We start from the raw sequence: 18,194 nt of genomic DNA, 5'->3' as shown, positions 1-18,194 counted from the left end.
TATTTACCTAATACAGTTATTACACCAGATGCTTCTGGTGAAAGGAACCAAACTATGACCTCTCTCACCAGCAGGATGAAATCCACTGTTTTCACAACTGAATTATGTTGGATCATAAAGCTAATATGTGTGTGGGCTGTAAGAAATGAAGTTAAAGTCTTTTTCTGCTTTCTTCTTTCTCTTCCTGTCTTTCTTTTGGCACCAATCTATAACCAGGAAAATCTGGCATGAAATTAGCTTCAGAATGTGTCTAAATTAATTAGAGGTTATTTAATGAGTTATATATACAAATATAAATTATACAATTTAATTTATTTAAAATCATTTATTCTCAGCAAAATCAAACATATCATTGAGTTTACATAGAAATACAATTTGCAACTGTATCTTCATAAAAATGCACTGGTGAAATAAATGTTCATAATTAATGACCAATTATATACTATTTAATCATGCCAGTAGCAGAATTGATTACCATTAAAAATTGGTACAGTAACATATTTTAAATGTGCAAAGTACTCTATTGTGTTACCATTGATAATAAATCGCCACTAAATATATACCTGTTACATAAAGCTTTTTAAAGTACAATAAAAATACAAATTCTATCTGTTAAAAAAAGCCATTAATATGGCTTCTAAACATCCTCATTATACAAATTCCAAAATACTATATGACAAACAAAATTATAAAGACTCTTCTTTATGAAACATACACTACCCTCTAATTAAGGTACAACTTAGCAGATAACAGAAAGCAAACAAGAAGGCCTATATACACCACAGAACATTATGGGGATACATACAAATATAATATTGCATAAGCCTATTTGATTTCTGTTCCTAGTGAAAATGCACCTTTAGCACGTGAAGAAAATTTCCATGACTAAAGGAAAAGAAACATTTTTGAGATCTACCCTCAATCTAAGCTCATATTTTCATTAATTCAATTTTTTTTCTTATAATGTGATGAACCAAATTTATAAATTTGACCATAAATTTTGCTGCACTCAGTACAAATTACAGTCTGTTACATAATGGGCAAAGGTGTAAGAAACAAACATTTTTAAAAGTCAGAGTTCATCAGCACATCAAGAATCAGCTGCGGGCTTCCCTGGTGGTGCAGTGGTTGAGAATCTGCCTGCCAATGCAGGGGACACGGGTTCGAGCCCTGGTCTGGGAAGATCCCACATGCCACGGAGCAACTAGGCCCGTGAGCCACAACTACTGAGCCTGCGCGTCTGGAGCCTGTGCTCCGCAACAAGAGAGGCCGCGATAGTGAGAGGCTCGCGCACCGCGATGAAGAGTGGCCCCCCCTTGACGCAACTAGAGAAAGCCCGCGCACAGCAACGAAGCCCCAACACATCCAAAAATAAAAAAATAAAATCAATTAATTAATTTAAAAAAAAAGTGGTTTCGATTAGGATTTAAAAAAAAAAAAAAAGAATCAGCTGCAAGAAAATGTTATTGTTCATGTTAAAGACTAAACTGAGCAGCAATTTCATTTTTGTGAAAAATGAGATTCTGACTTTAACAAAACAGATACAAATTAAATTTGCTAAATAATATTGATAATTCATAAAGAACAGGTGCCATAGATTTTTAACAGTATCAAAACTAATGGGTCATCACAAAATAAACTTTGGTGAGAAAATATCTTTATCAAAGGAGAAAATATAAGAAGGATAGTCTTATTCAGTTCAGAAAAAATATATTTGGTAAAGTATATATGGGTAATAGATACTGCAACTATAGACAGCACATATTCCAAATGTTTTTTCCAGAAACTTCAAATCAGATGATGTTTAGTAATGTAACTTATCTCATTAGAAATTAAATTTTATTTTAAGTGTTTTGTAAATAGCAAATTTTCATTTTTTCCACAATCTTTATGTATGAAATAAATAAAATATTTGGAGTGTAGCTGATAATAATAACTATCATTATTACCTTGATTTTACTAATAAGTACTCTAAATACATTTAGTTTAATTATTATTGGAATTTATATTTTTGTTATTTTACCTGCTAAAAATGATCTGGTGGTATTATATTCAAAGTTTACATTTCCCCAATAATATGAACAACATTTCATACATAAAATGACATCTGTCTAATGAATGGTAACATGTTTATTGGTTTGAATATAGAACATATTTAGTTTGGCATTGGTGTATCTCTTGAGGACTCTGAAAGTTATCTTTAAGGTATGGCTTTTGGGAAATCAGTAATAAACTAGCATCCTAGAGAATGAACTTAAATTTGAAGAAGCTAATTATTTAGAGCTCAGACACAGGCAGATATTTGGATAATTTGTCTTTCAGTTATAAATTCTTCTACAAACAAACAGAAAGGAACATAAAAGTATGATTTACTTTACAGTGAGTTGTTTTTAAAACAAAATGCTACAGTACAACAGTGAAAGTATGAGGAAATTTTACTGAAATAATTTTCAGAAAGTTATGAGATTCAAAAATATATTGGTACATGTATAATACCTGTCACAAGTAATAATGAATAATAGATATGTATACAAAACAAATTTAACAGATTCAAGACCTCTTGTTCTTGACATCAGCACCTGCTGTCTAATGGGTCGAGACAAAATACTGTGCCTTCAAGAGTTAGTCCCATTTTGAACCCCTCCTGCAAAATAAAGTAAAATCATTAAAATAGGAAATGCTCATAGCAAAAAAAAAAGAAAGAAAAGAAAAAATCAGTAAATGAAAGAGACTATGAGCAGAAGTTGAAATCTTCATGTTTTGATCAACTAAGAAATAATTATGTGTCAAATGTTGGCTTGTCAAATTTTTATCAAATGCTTTTATACCCATTAGCATTTTAAATGTTTTAAATATACATGAGGTTAGCACGCATAAGAGATAGAAGAAAACAGAAATATGTGGAATTAAGTAATTTTAAGACTTAAATGTTTCTTTTCAGTGAAGTCTACTTTATGTCATTCTACTGTAGCTTAAATCCCTTGGCTTTAAAGGTCAATATTCATATAAGTAAGATAGCTAGACCTCAAGGTGATGACAGCCTGATAGTTTTCAACTTTCCTTCTTGGTTACCACTATTCAGAGCCTGGTAAAATAAATTGCATTGTATTCCCTAAATGCAATGCTGTATCCTATGTGTAACACAGGACTGCAGACCACTTTGCCATGGAGAAAGCTTCCTCTACTAGCCTTGTAGCTGCTTGTAGCTGCAAATTATTGCTTTGAATTCCACTCACCTCTAGCATGTTTTAGATGCTTCTGGAAGTTAAATTGATTTTGATTTATTGAGACCAAATATCCAATTGCCATGAACAAAATTGTTTTGAAGATTTTTGAGTTAAAAGTTAGTGGCAAAGGTGTTTGTCCTTCTCTACTCCCCAGCTCTCTTCTTTTCTGTATAAGGTAGTTGAACTATGGGCCACTTCTGGTCTTACCACCTTCCCCATCCCCATCCTTGCTCATAAAATGAAATGTAGACAAAAGTCTATTCCTGAGGAAAAGAAAATCTCTCTCAAAGAGAAGCCTTTTGTCCTCTGTTCTGCTTTGTGTTTTGTTTAATTAGATGGTATCTACTTGTGTGTTAGCCAATTGCATATCTATTTGCATTTCCTCAAGTTACTTTCATTTAGAACCCGTATCTAATGTACTTACTATAAATCCAATGTAAACATTATCATATAGAGGAAGAAAATCATTACAAAATACAAGCCACACCTTTTTCACTGTTAATGTTTAGAGAACACTCTTCATTATGTCTAAGCACAAAGACCACACGGCAATGTCATCACTTTAAGGGTTTTTCAAAAGTACTTCTCGGTACTTGGAATACAAATTATACTTAGTTAAGTAAAAGTCAGAGTACTTACCATTGTTTTAAAAGCCTATTCTGGTCACAAGACAAATATTTTGCCACATGTATGCATATTTTTTTAAACAGCTGCCAAATACTTAGAAAAGACAATACTTTAAAATGAAAATATTGTAAATAAACTGCTTTTTAAAATATTTTATTTGGATATCTGAGGATCTATGTACTATGTCATCTTCTGGAATATCAGATGATAGATAGATAGATAGATAGGTAAGTAATGTGGATATATATTACCTTTGGAAAGATTTGATACCATTGTGTTTTAATCAGTTCATTCTGAAATTAAACCACTATCACTTCAATTACCCTGAAAATACTATTTATCAATGTGTTATCAGTATATGAAAGGCAGAATAGTAATCAAAGTAAAATAGGGGTCATTGTTTCAACAAAAAATGTTTGTATATCACCTACGAGAATATCTCCATGTTTTTATAAGGATTCTTTAGGAGTCCTCTTAGATTAACTTAATTATCCCTTTTGACAGACACATTGTTACATGGCTCCTTGGTTTTCTTTCCTCTTAAAATTTCCCACACATTTTCTGACCCTTCCTTCTAGGCCTCATTTAGTAAGTCATGACTTAATGCATTCTAAATCCTTCTAAGGTTTCCATATCTTCTTGAATTTTAAACGTTTGAATGAAAATAAGGCTTATTTAATTTATGTAGTGATGGAAACTATCATAAACATATCACACAAAATAATGATTTTATTATTGATATATTATTAAAAATATATTTTTATATAAAATATTTTCCCCAAATGCATTTTCTTACTTTGAAACATGGAGAAAAGCATATCAAGGAAGAAAAAAAACACTCTTATGCAACAATTAACGTGTTGAAGTATGTCCTTTGAGTCTTCCTTTTTTCTACCTATAAATTAAAAAATATCTAATACTAATATAAATAACTATATATTATATATAACTTATTTAATGTATTATATATAAATTTCTATATTCTTTTTTAATCTTAGTAGAACAAATTTGATTATTTTGAGTCCTTGTAAAACTAATTTGATGATTTTTATAATGTTCTATTAATTTTAATATAATTTATTTCCTGTATTTTATAATTATAAATAAGGTTGACTGGATGTTTTTATGCATAGAGATTTTCCACATTCATAGTTATTTTCTCCTCAGAATAGACTGTATTAAAGTTTTTGACATCAAATAGAAATACAAGTATTAGTAACAAATTACTCCCCAAAGGGATGCTGTGAACTGACCCTGGCCCAGCAATGATTTAGAGTGCTTGTTTCATCACAATTTCATCTGCACTCTATATTAGTAAAAAAATATAATGTTTAGTTTGCTGGATTAAAATAGCTTTTATAGTTCTTAATTTGTATGTTTTCTTTGATTAGACTTAACATGTCTACAAGTATATAGCCGTCTGTGGTCTTCTTTTGTGAGCTATGCTTTTTTATTTATCTGTTAATTATTTAGTTTCCTAATCATTTGTCTACTTACTTTAATCATGTGTACATGATATAGTTATATTTTTTAAAGAGAAAATTTAAAAGAACTATAGAAGACCTTCTATAGGAGACTATATGTACATATTTTCCTTTTCCTTATAAAAATTTCTTTCCATTTCAAAAGTCTGATATATATTTAATTGTATTTCAAAAATTTTAAACTGCCCAAGGCTTCTAAAATTTATCTGAGTATTTGTTGTACGTTTCAGCTATACATTGATCTTCTCCTAAATTATTAACCAGTTGACTCAACATCACTTAAGGCAAAATTCTTTCATTGACTTGTCATTCTCCTTTTTTAATGTATTAAATTATTATAACATACAAGGTACACTTCTGGGCTATCAGTACTATTAAACTGATTTGCCTGTCAGTGACATGTACTAAGAAGTTTAAATTATGTCAAATCATATAAGCATATAATTGATTTCAAATAAATATCTAATTTTCTAACAATTTATAAAAAAATATGGCTTAACATTTCTGTTTAAATTCTTACATTCATGAGATATTTCTATGATTTCCTCTGTAAATAAAAGAGGAAAATCCAAAACTCACTAGGCTTATTAACTCAATGTAGTCTATACAACCCATTATACTGTATTAAGTTTTTACATTATATGCAAAGATAAAATAGTAGCTAAATATGTGCATTCAGTTAATTAGGCTAACAAGATTAATAACAAAAGTTGTTATAAACTTTAGATAAAATATTATTTTACTTTAATTAAAGTGATCTTGCAAACACATCGTGGACTAAAAGGAACTGACAAGCAATGAGGTGGACAATGCAGTAGTGATTGAGTCATTGCAAAAATAACTTCAAATATGGGTTATAAAACCTCTTTAAACAAAACTAATAATCAGACATATACATGTGAGACTGCTTTTTGAATATTTATTAAATAAAGCATGCAAATATTAAGGTTTAGCTTTAAGAAGTTATAAGTTGTTTAAAATTATTATGAAAATAATATACCAACCATCTCTGGCGCTACCCACCATGAAAGCAGAAAAGAGTAAAAAAGACATTAAGAATATATTAGAAATGACAAAAACAAAAACAAAAGCAAAAATAGCACAGTGTAACATTATTTGACTACCATATCATTAAATCATTTCAATATAGTGTTTCTCAAACTGGGTTTCTACAAAAATCTGGAGATACAGGCTTATCTTCAAACATCTATAGAAAACATTTGTTGTGCGAAAATCTAAAAAAAACATTAATAGAAACTCTTTGTGTTTTGTATAACCTTTGAGAACAAATACTACCACAACAGTGCCCATGTTTGTTTTTGTTCTTACAAAAGCATTAGTCCCAATGTAGTACAAACATAATTGGTAAAACTAATGAAAAGGAAAATAAATTTATTTCATATGAAATAAATAAAGCATTCTCACTAAATAATCATGCACTATTTGAATGAAAGTCTCGTAGTATTTTAACTATCGAAAAGATGTGGGGAAATTGTGTCATCAAACAAGATACACGCTGATATCAACAGAAGTATGATGTTGGTGGTTTTAGTTTCAGCCAAATAAAATAATCCATGCTGTTATATTAAAGTCCTTAATCTGAATTTTACTAGGTGTTGTAATTTTGCTTTTTTTTAATTTATAAGTTTTGAATTAATAGTTGTATAAGAACTATAAGGATAAAATGTATATAACTTTTTTTGAAAATATTTAAGAAATGTTATAGAAATAGTTTAAGTCAATATTAAGGATTTAAAATAATTTTTCATGCAAAAGGGAATTATAAATCACCCAACTTGAGAAATTTTTGTTTTAACATATTCTTTAAAAACCTCAAGGTATGTTAAACAATCCAACTTTTAAAATGCAGAGGCATTATTATATCTAGAATAATAAGGAAATTCACATAATACCTAGAAAAGAAGACTGCTTCACACCTTCAGTTCAAAATCAGTGAAAGGATATTTATTATCTTTCTAGGAAGCAGTGTTTTATCAGTGTTAGAAGATCATAATCCACCCCTCAACTTTTTTTTTTTTCCAGGAAATGAAGCATAGAGAGTGAATGTATTAACCCAGGCCTAATAAATAAAAACCACTCCTTCTCTTCATCACATCTTCTCAATCAGCTTCATATAATTGGTCTCTGCCTGAATTCTACCGTTTATATATCGTCTTTTTGATGAAAAATAGGATATAATAACTTCATCAAAATGTAAAGGGAAATATAAAGAGAAGACTTTATTATAGTGCTTATAAGACTAATTACTAATCATGGCCCACTGTACAAAGCTTTTAAAACCAATATCTTCAAACTTCCAGAACAATTCAGAATTGAAAAATAAAAGGGAGAGAAAGAAATGAAAACCCAATTGGACTACATTCCTAAGGAAGCTGTCATTTGGTGTCTGCTGTTTCAATAAGAGCCCAGAAGTTATGAACTATAGTTACAATGCTTCCTATTATTTTATACCCCTCCTCCTTTGGAATTCTTCGTTTTAGCTCTCAGCTTTATTTATTAATTGAGGTAACATTGGTTTATAACATTATATAAATTTCATGTGTGAAATTTCAACATCATATTTCGACTTTTGTATACAGGACAGTGTGTTCACCGTCAAAAGTTTAGTTTCTGACCATCACCATACAGTTGACTCCCTTTACAATGCTTCTTTTTAAGAGACTGATTTCATTCTTACAAAGATTTTCCTTCACCCATTCACAATTCTGAAATTCATAACTGTTAAGACTGAGATCAAATCTTATAAATCTAGTGCAATGACCTTTTAATTTTTGGATTTTGAATAATTAACTCATGAAGAATTTATGTTATTTTGTATAAAAAAATGAACCATGTTTTTGCCACTGTAAATCGCACCATTAAGAACAAAACACAACGAAACCTTATCTTTAGCATCTGTCTGAGTATTTTTAGGACTAAATGTATGTTATTGTTATTTTAAAGTAATTATTTTAAGTAAGTTGATAATAGTTCAAGGGAAGGGTAGTTTTAGAAATAACATTCTCTTAGTCCCATAGAAAAAAGAAAAAAAAAATATTTATGGGCCAATCTGTTAAAATAGTCACCTGCATCTCATCTAATTTTGATTGAATATCTGGAGGGAAATCCCCTGCTCCACAGTTAAATGGGTCAAAAGGTTCTGCTCCAAACAGGTCCCGTTCTAAAAGGAAGAAAATAATTTAGTTTATGAAATGACAAGGAGTGAGTTGGGGTGAGTTAGGTTTCAAAGGCAGGACTATATAAAGAAGCACCTGCATGACCAAATGAGCCCCTATCCACACGTACACTTTATGCTGGGCTTTCCTGAGCTTAGACTAGCTAAACACCAACAAGGAAGCAAAGATCCACTTTTATAACGATTTAAAAACTATTTGGTGACAAAGAATTATTATTCAGAGAGGTTTCTGTGTCTTTAAGTAAGACAATATCAAATTCACCAAATATTTCATAATTAATATATTACAATACCTACACTTTACTAAAGCAATTTAAATGTACTAAAATTAACGTATTACTCACTGAAACTTCTCTATTCCATTTATTGATGACTCTGCAACACAATAGCGAAGCAATATGTAGGACCTAGTAGATTAGGAAGTAGTTTAACTCACAGTTCATGTACTTTAATCTCACCTTTTAGCCAGAAAAAAATTAAGGCACATCATCTCATGCAGTATAAAATCACATCACCTTCCTAGATAACCACAATGAGACAGGTTCTTTAAAAATGCCTCTTATCCCCCAAAACAAATTTCTTTTAAAAAATAGCAGTAATGGAGTATCAAAAAGCTCTCCGTGCATATATTTTAAAGTCCGCATTGTGTTTTTAATCACTAAAGAAGCATCAAAGTTAAAATTGATGTTTGTAATTGATAGGACTATGACTTAATTTATGATTTAAAATTTTTTTTTTTAAATTTAAGGAATTTCTTTCCTCTGAGTCAATTCACATGCAGCCTTAACTGACAAAAAATTAAATTATATATGGGCAAGGGAATTTATAATGTATCAAGACTTTCATTTTTCAGGAAACTAGATTCTCTAAATTAAATGCTTTGTAAGAAATAATATTTATGCTACTTGAGTTCTATTATATCTTCTAAATCATTCTGTGGCTCCCATTAGGAAAGATTCTTGCTTCTCTGGTTACAATTTTTTTTTTTCAGATTCATGTATTAAGTTAATAAATGTAAAATGTTTAGAAGCTCCTGGTTCTGGTAAGTATTGTATAAATAAGAAGGATATATAATTTATCTTCCAAATAAAGACACTTTTAAGAGTGAAAGGAGTGTTACCAAGTTTCACCAGGATGAAAGGAATAAGACAGGGTACTCCTAAACAAATGGGAATTTACTGTCACCGTACATATAACTGATGGGTATTATTATTGTTGTTACTATTTATTTTCCTCAGTCTGATGTTTACTGTAGGCAATAAACCAGAACTTAGAGAAAACAGGAACCGTTCTTTGGAGGTGCATCCTGGTTACCACCGTACCACGAACACATCAAGCAATGCTTTACATGTGGTAGATGCTTGTCAAAAGAAATGAATTAATAAAGAGGAAATAGAGTTGTCAGGAGAAACAGAGATTCTCATTACACAGGTTTTCTAAAGTTGGGACTCAAAATCACCAGAGATTTCAGATGGGCTTACGGGATCCTTACCATTCCTGAAATGCAATGCAAAATTTTGTATGAGTGGGCATGTTGTGTTTTTCTGTGAAGAGGTTTAACTTTTATCATATTCTCAAGGGTCCACTGCTCCCCCACAAGTCAAGAAAGTACTACTTTACATATTAAGTAGACCTATCAATACCAGGCAAATTAATAAATATAACAGAGCTCTTTGGCATATTTTAGTCAGCTCAGACGGATCTAAAATTCGTAACAAAAAATCATATAAGTCCAATTTTCAATTTAAAAAGATTTTCTATGTAATTAATGACATGAAAATTATTTAATCTAATACAAGAGCAAAAGAATAAAAAATAGGTGATACTTCACTCATTCTTTTGTTTATCCACTAAATATTTATTGAACACATATTATGTGCCATACATTTTGCTAGGCAGTGGATTATAGCAGTTGAGGAAAGGACTTTAGAGTCAAGTGCCTTCCCTCATGTAATTTATAATCAATTAGGAAACATGATATTAAACAAATTAATTAAAGTCTGATACATATTCGAAGATCAAAAATATGCTCTGGAGAACTACTAGGGTTCTCAGGCAGTAAGGAGAGAAACTAAGGAACAATCTTGTAGGTTTCTGCTTTTATGTATTTAAAATATAAAGAAAAATAAATGAATGAATACATTTAAGATTTCATTTAAAGAAAAAGTTCTATTACTAAAACCCCACTGGATTACAGTTTTAGACAATTTTACAATTAAAACTGAGTTGAACAATCTCTCCTTAAATTGTTAGTATAGATAGACAAGAAGATGATTGATAGATAAATGATAAATAGATACAATACAGTGGTAATCAGAGCTCCATTTCTTTCTATCTATGTATCTATCTATCTAATCTTTCTATTGATATACTGCTGTATTTACTAAACTCTGGCATTTGGGATAGATAGACATTAAAAAATATAGCAAGATGTTACTTCAGTTTCTCATTAATAAATCCCTAAAAACCATTTGACCATCTCTGCCTAGATTTTCCAAAGGCATTTCAAACTCACTAACGTTTAAAAGACACTCATCAGTTTCCCCCTCTCTACCTCTAGTTTTCCCATTAACAACATTTGGTCCAAAATCCTGCATCATAATGGAGTTTGAACTCTCAGTTACCATCCTGATGGATTATTCCTTCTAAGTATCTTAAAATCTATTCACTCTTCTCAATTTATATTCTACTCGGATTAAAATCTGCCATTGTGGGTACACTTCTAATTTATACTTCAAATTCTGGCATGTAACCCAAGTCTAGCGTACGTACTAAACAAATACCCATTGGATTAAATACATGAATGAGCAAAACATTGATGTAGTCCAAGGAAGTAAAAAATAGTGGCAAAGGAAGAGATCTAGGACACTCTTAAGGACAAAAAATACCCCATTATGATATCAGGATATTGGCAACATTTTCTAAAAACACACCATGACATGTATATTTTGGATTATTTCCTTGAAAAAAATATTTTGCATTGACACAAAATATATTCAGAAGAATTTAAATGTACTATATTTCAACAAAAGTATTGAAATATTTTTGTACACTGATTTTTAAAGTTCTAATGCTATTACTTTGTATTTAGTCCTCTGAAATGTACTGAATACCTATAATGTGCAATGCACTTTGTTGAGTTGTGCAGGGGAAACAAATAAACTATAGGCTCTGAAATGCTTTACAGCCTTAAGCTAAAACTTCAGAGTTACATTGAAAATGTCTCAAATGTGAACCAGAGAGGATGCAATAAAGCAAAATATGTAAAACTCTCTTTTCTTCAGTGCCCCTTTAGACCTGATGACTGATCATGGCCATTGGAAACTATTCTTTCACTTTCTGTGACAGGGCACAGAGCAAAATATAGTCAAGACATTGACGATGAACATCTGTTAGATGCTTTCTACTTCATCAGAGAGACTTCTATGTTCCTTCCAGACATACAGAAAGTAAATCAGAAAAGCAATGCATTTATAGCTTTGTAGATATCAAAGAAAGAACACTTACATAGGGTTAATAAATAAATAAATCATGGAATTCATAGATTTATATATTTCTTTAACTAAGACTATCAATATACTCTATGATAAAAAAAAATTTAAACTGAGCTCTAAATGATGAGTCAAAATGATTAAAATAATTACCACAGGACTGTTCTTAATCATTAAAAATATAACTCCAACACAATAAGCATAATTGTTTTGTATTCTGAGGTAACTAACCCTATACCAAAATATCATTTTTCATAAAATAGTTTCAAATGCAAATAGTGATGTCTTTAGTAGTATACTCTCAATTATTAAGTAAAATATAAATAACTGAATTTGGCACATATATATAAACATAATTCTTCGGTGATTAAAATTTTTAGTGAGCTTGTGAAGATATATAATTTCCCATAAAGTGCTAATTAAACATTTAAAATGTACACAAATATAGCAAAGAATATTGATTTGTTTAGAAAGCTTACTAATCTCGGTAGATCTACTAGGGACTGGAGGTGGCTGCGTGCCATTGCGAGTAGGTATTGAAGACTGGTGTGAAACTGGAGAAAATGGAATCATATCAAAGATGTCAGTGGAGGGACACTTAGGTGTCACATTGCCTGCCTGCAATGAAGATAACATGAATTAGGGTAGTATTCCATGTAGACACATTATAATGTTAAATATTTCATACACAGATAAAACATATATAAGCACAACAAAAAATGCAGTTGAGTCATATGAACTTGCCATTCTGTAGATCAAAAATAGTTACATATTGGCAATTTCATATGACTCAATCACTTATGCTAAATGATCATTGGCAAGAAAACTTCTGCAAAAATGTTCTCAAAGATGATGGCAAAAATGGTGACAATACTATTCTAGACAGATATAAAAGATATGTTGGATTTTTTGTATATCTAGAAATAATTGCCACTTATATCAGAGAATTGAAAACATGTTAGAAACTATTTACATAAAACCCTGATTTCAGTAATGTCTTTTGCACAAGATTACAAGATTTAGACAGAAATAACCGAACATAAGCAATGCATCTTAAATATAACCATTCAAAAGCAATTGATAATGATTTTAAAAACATTTTAAGGAGTCTATTTTAATTTGTACTTATAACTGTAATGGAGCCAACTATTATATTCATTGCAGTGACTTTTCTTCTTAGAATAAGATTTCATTGTTTTCTACAATAAATAGCTACCTTGTGAAATAAATTATAATCACAAAATGATTAAGTTATCTGGGCCAGTCTGGGCTAGGATGTAATGTAAGAATGAGACAATCATCACTTTGATTGTCATATAGGGAAAAAAATTATTATATATATATATATATATATCATCTATTGATATAAAAGAAAGAGAATTCCCATTTTGGAGAGAAATAGTGAGAAAAATTTATTTTTCTTATAAGAACATGAACATTGTTTAGAATTGCTTAGAGTGGTTCATATTATAATTTGTGTTCTCAGAATACATTTATTTACTGGTTCACAGATGATGCAGGTAGTGAAGATAAAAAGGCTGATTGTGTGTAAAGAGTGATAGATTTGCTATTCAGTTAATAAACCTGTTAGTACATTTTTTCATGCAGGAAAATTGCTGTCATCTCCCTTTCTTTAGCAACTTACTTTAACTTTAATGGATAGTCTATCAGTTACAAATACTATCCAAAGACTTGGAGGCAACTTTATCCCTCAGCTCTTTCCTCCTACTCAGGAATGTTTTTCTCCTAATCAACCTCTCTCTCAATTTCCCCTGGCTTCCATCTCTCTCCTCTTTGTCAAGATATAAAGATACTCAGATCTTGACTGTTGTTAAAACAAACCAACCAAAAAGGTCTTTACCCAGTGCCTCTTTACTCCTCTCGTCTCTCATCTCTCTTTCCCTTCCCTTCAAAGCTGAGGTCCTTGAAGGAGGTATTACATTTCTTGCCCTTTTACTTCATCCAAGCCTCAACTCAGATCATTCCAGACTTTGCTCTCTTCGCTGAACTCTACTGAAACAGCTTTTGCGAGTCTCAACAATGGCCTAATTTCCCAATTGCTATATCTGATGGATCTTTGAAAGTACCTGTCCTATTTCATTTTTTTTTTAAATTTTTATTTATTTATTTATTTATTTTTGGCTGTGTTGGGTCTTCATTTCTGTGCGAGGGCTTTCTCTAGTTGTGGCGAGTGGGGGCCACTCTTCATCGCGGTGCGTGAGCTTCTCACTATCATGGCCTCTCTTGTTGCGGAGCACAGGTTCCAGAGGTGCAGGCTCAGTAGCTGTGGCTCATGGGCCTAGTTGCTCTGCGGCATGGGGGATCCTCCCAGACCAGGGCTTGAACCCGTGTCCCCTGCATTGGCAGGCAGATTCTCAACCACTGAGCCACCAGGGAAGCCCTGTCCTATTTCATCTTTTTGTGGATTTGGACCACCACTCTCTACTAGAAACTCTCTGATATCAGCTGACCAAAGGATGCAAAAATGGCACACAAGGGCCCCAGATCACATCACATCGATTCAAGACATACCTGATTTTTTCATTACTATATAAATGGCATATTCTGGCAGAATTAAAAAAATAAGTGGGATAATAAAAAGAATTTTCTATTTAGCGAATTACATGAGGTCTTGGGATGCTGCTCTCACTGATTGGCTTGGAAAGGCCACATTTAGAAGGTGGTGGTATTAACAGTCCCAATGATAGTCTGGAATCAGGCGAGTTGACAGGAGTGACAGTAATGGAAGAAATATTTAGACAGGGAGATGAATCATCAGTTCTACGCCAGAAAGAAGGTGAGCATCTCTGAAACCCGTGTTGCTCATGATCAGACATTTTGTGCAGCAGCTGTAAAGGAATGACAGAAAAATATACTAAGGAGAAGAAAGAAGACGTGGAGGAAAAAGAAAAAAGTATATATGAAAATGTATTAGGATATTTTGTGAAAAGTACTTTCAAAATAACTTTACTAAAATTAAAACAAACAGTTTGAGTAGATTTTTTCCTATTGCAAGAGTCTTCAGATTCTGGATTGTTTAATTTGATGATTTTTCACTGAAATATTACATTTTTAGATATTTAAATTAAATATCACATTGAATATGACTTGAGAGGAAGAAAGTGGAGAGAAAAATGACAAATGCCTAAAGATTTATTTCTGAGAGACCCTCTGTGTACTGAGATGGGAAAAGGAAGGACATCAACAAGAAAAAAATATGTCAGTAGGAGTAAAGTCTGGTATAAGTTAAGACTTTGTAGAATTTTCAAAAAGGGCTACAACATACATTTTAGATTTAATCCTCAAAAAATTCTTTTGAAGTATTAGTATTAGTAATATTGCGTCCATATTATAATAAAGATAGGTGAATCAAGGCCCATAAACTCTTTATGAGCTACTCCTATGTATGTAAGAAGCAAAGCCAAAATTCAAAACAATCTGACTCCAATCATCATGTCCTCTCTATAGGTAGTAAGTTCCAAATGGTAAAATTTTGGAGGGATGGGCAGAGGGAGCTGTCAAGCGTCTCAAGTAAATCAGAGAGATAATAAATAATAATAAGCAACTAGTACACTGTACTGGGTCTGCACATCAGTCTTTGGATGAGTTTTGGAAGCTATTTCCATTACATCATGGAAAGCTACTGTCAAATACTGAGTGGGACAGAGCTGAGTGGCCAGATGTCAGAGTGGTCAGTTAAAACAACAACCAAAATGAAAGTATGTAATAATTGAGCCTTTATTCACTTACAATGAGAGTGTAAGCAAGAGGCCAGAAAGAAGGTTCTGGTTCCATCAATGTCCCATTTTTCCCCAGTGAATGGCACTGGGCAAAGGTCAGGAGTATCATTACAGAAGCAGGACAGTATCTCTCTCCGGAGGGAGCCCTGAACAAAAGGTTTCTGCTGGTTTTGTTTTGCTTTGTTTTGGGGAGGGGGAGATGGGGGTGCAGAGGGAAGAAAAGGGAAAAGAACTAGGAGTAGAAAATACTGAAAACTGAATCTTAGTGGAGAAAAGTATCTTCAAGGCCCCCAAAAGATGAAGCACTTAAGAGAGGCCTTGGCCAAGGGCCTCCAATAAGGAGGCCTCTGAATGGAGGCACCTGGGCTGGGAATGCAGTTAATGCATAATAGTGTGGCCAGCCTGGGTGGCGAAGGGGGCTGAGTCCCTGACTACAACTCCTCCAAGCAGTGCACTGAATCTGGGGTGGGGAGGGCAGCTTTCTCCCATGTGGCTTGCCATGGAAAGCCTTTGTAACTTTGTAGGGCCTAGAGGATTTGACTTGGAGACAGCCTTCTCAGCTACAAGTCACACTGCAGAGATTTTTCAACACTAATAGGACTCAGAGGCAGCCAACACAAATCTGGCTTTTGATAAACCTCATGGTGAAAGGTTGTAACTAATATTATAGTTCGGAGAAACAACTTTGAAAGAATCTTTAGGAGTCACCTCTTCACACATTTCAGGAAGCAGAGGGGGAAAAATGGAAGCGTAAAGTGAGAGATTTAAGTTGAGGAAAGAACTCAGTATGGAAGCAAGTCTCTGATGGTCTGAATTATGTAATTTATCACTCTATTAATATGCATATACAGTTACATAATGATTGCTTTCCCTACTGATCTCTATAGTGATGTATCTGTCTATAGATATGTATACATGTATGCATGTATGTATATAATTTTAAGATCTATTTCATGGTCTATATAATTCACTGTAAACTTTTGTAGTTGGTGGCCACCTTTTATTTAATTATAGGTAACTGTAAGCTCATGGTGGACAAAGCTTTGTTTTTCTAAAATACTCTGTATAACAAATTAGAATACTTGACATATAATGTCAATGAATATTTATTGTTTAATGTATACTACAGAAACTTTTTTTAACTTAAACTATAAATTGATAAGGATGTCTGTACTGAGTAAAACGTAAAAAGATGTCAAGTGGAAGTTGTCCTTGGTATCATTTGGCTTATAAATGGGAGTACTCTATATTGTTTTATGACTTGTATTCATCAAAATATCTTTACCAGGTGCCTCAAAACAAACTGAGGGCCAACATAACCTAACTTAAAAGTGCTCTAGTGTTTTCTCATGGTGTTAATATTTGTATTCTACTTCCTCTGAGAAAGTATACTTATATAAAAGAAGAATGTATATAACATGAAAATAATCAAATATTTCAATACCCCAATTAAGAAGTATTTTCACTTTCAAAATGGTAAAGCAGGGCTATCTATCAATAATTTTGGTATCTAAAGTTTAAAACTCTAACACTAATTATTACAATTTTCCTTTGGGTCATCAGTAATCTAGATTTGGTCAACTAAGGTTTTTTATTTGGGTCACATAGGTCTTTAAAATAGGACTTGATTCAGTTGCTTACAGGTTAATATTAAGAGGTTGTACATTAAAATCCAGAGAGTTTGTTTAGAAGTTAGAAAATCAAGAAAGTGGACCCACAAACTTGCGTAAAAATAACAGACTGGTATTGAGCAAATAGCTGTGCCTTTTAAGTTGGTGTCTGCTCTCCAACTCCTCACTCCACACATGCCCATTTCACACATTTATTTAGGCCACAGCCTGGGCTCTGCTGACATTTGTGTTTGTCATTCCTAACTTAGAAATAATTCAAGTCAGGGAATTAGATGTTACATCTGATTCCTTATAAGAATGAAATCTAAGTATATAGACATATTTCAATAGCATTTGATTCTGCACCAAACTATTACACTTATTAAATAAGACTATGTGACTACAGCCCCTAAATGGTATACAGTGGCATTTTTGGCACTGGATAAATATTTTGAGTAGTGTCTCTAAATTTAAGGGTTCAGGAACTAGTCATTTTTTAATCTTACATTTTTAAGTGGTTGAGGATTTTTTTCTTTTTAAGAAATGAAATACATAGTTCAGATGAAAATGGCTTGATATTTTTATGTTGTGCCTTCTGTCAGTATTTTGACAGATGGCTAGAGATCAAAATTTTGGGAGTTTCCTACAGAAGTTTATGGCACTACTGTTTAATCCTTTTATGCTCATAATTCTAAGTGCTTTGGTCTTCAGGAAGGTGCACAGCCTCTGAATTATTATTCTAAGGGGAATGAGGAATTCTATGTTCAACAATTACATGTTAATTATGCAGAAGTTATTAGGTTATTAAGACATATTAAT

At 32.0% G+C, this 18,194-nt stretch overlaps 1 protein-coding gene across 12 annotated transcripts in view; it reads right to left on the bottom strand.

Moving 5' to 3' along the window:
* Positions 1 to 336: 336 nt before the first annotated feature.
* GULP1 (GULP PTB domain containing engulfment adaptor 1) overlaps positions 337 to 18,194 on the bottom strand; it is a 259,120-nt gene continuing 241,262 nt past the window's right edge. For 9 of the 12 annotated variants that reach the window (XM_057551831.1, XM_057551832.1, XM_057551830.1 and 6 more), the window contains 4 exons: positions 14,650 to 14,874; positions 12,505 to 12,643; positions 8,425 to 8,519; positions 337 to 2,644 (listed from right to left, as the gene is read on the bottom strand). In XM_057551831.1, the coding sequence (XP_057407814.1) occupies positions 2,573 to 2,644; positions 8,425 to 8,519; positions 12,505 to 12,643; positions 14,650 to 14,874 (531 nt within the window). In that variant the 3' untranslated portion in view covers positions 337 to 2,572. The remainder of the gene's footprint in view (positions 2,645 to 8,424; positions 8,520 to 12,504; positions 12,644 to 14,649; positions 14,875 to 18,194) is intronic. The other 3 variants (XM_007196141.3, XM_057551836.1, XM_007196142.3) reach the window with 1 other exon arrangement.

The sequence above is a fragment of the Balaenoptera acutorostrata genome, chromosome 8 (genome assembly GCF_949987535.1).
Source record: "Balaenoptera acutorostrata chromosome 8, mBalAcu1.1, whole genome shotgun sequence".
In the NCBI taxonomy this organism is placed as follows: domain Eukaryota; kingdom Metazoa; phylum Chordata; class Mammalia; order Artiodactyla; family Balaenopteridae; genus Balaenoptera; species Balaenoptera acutorostrata.
This window is presented reverse-complemented; position numbering and strand designations above follow the sequence as displayed.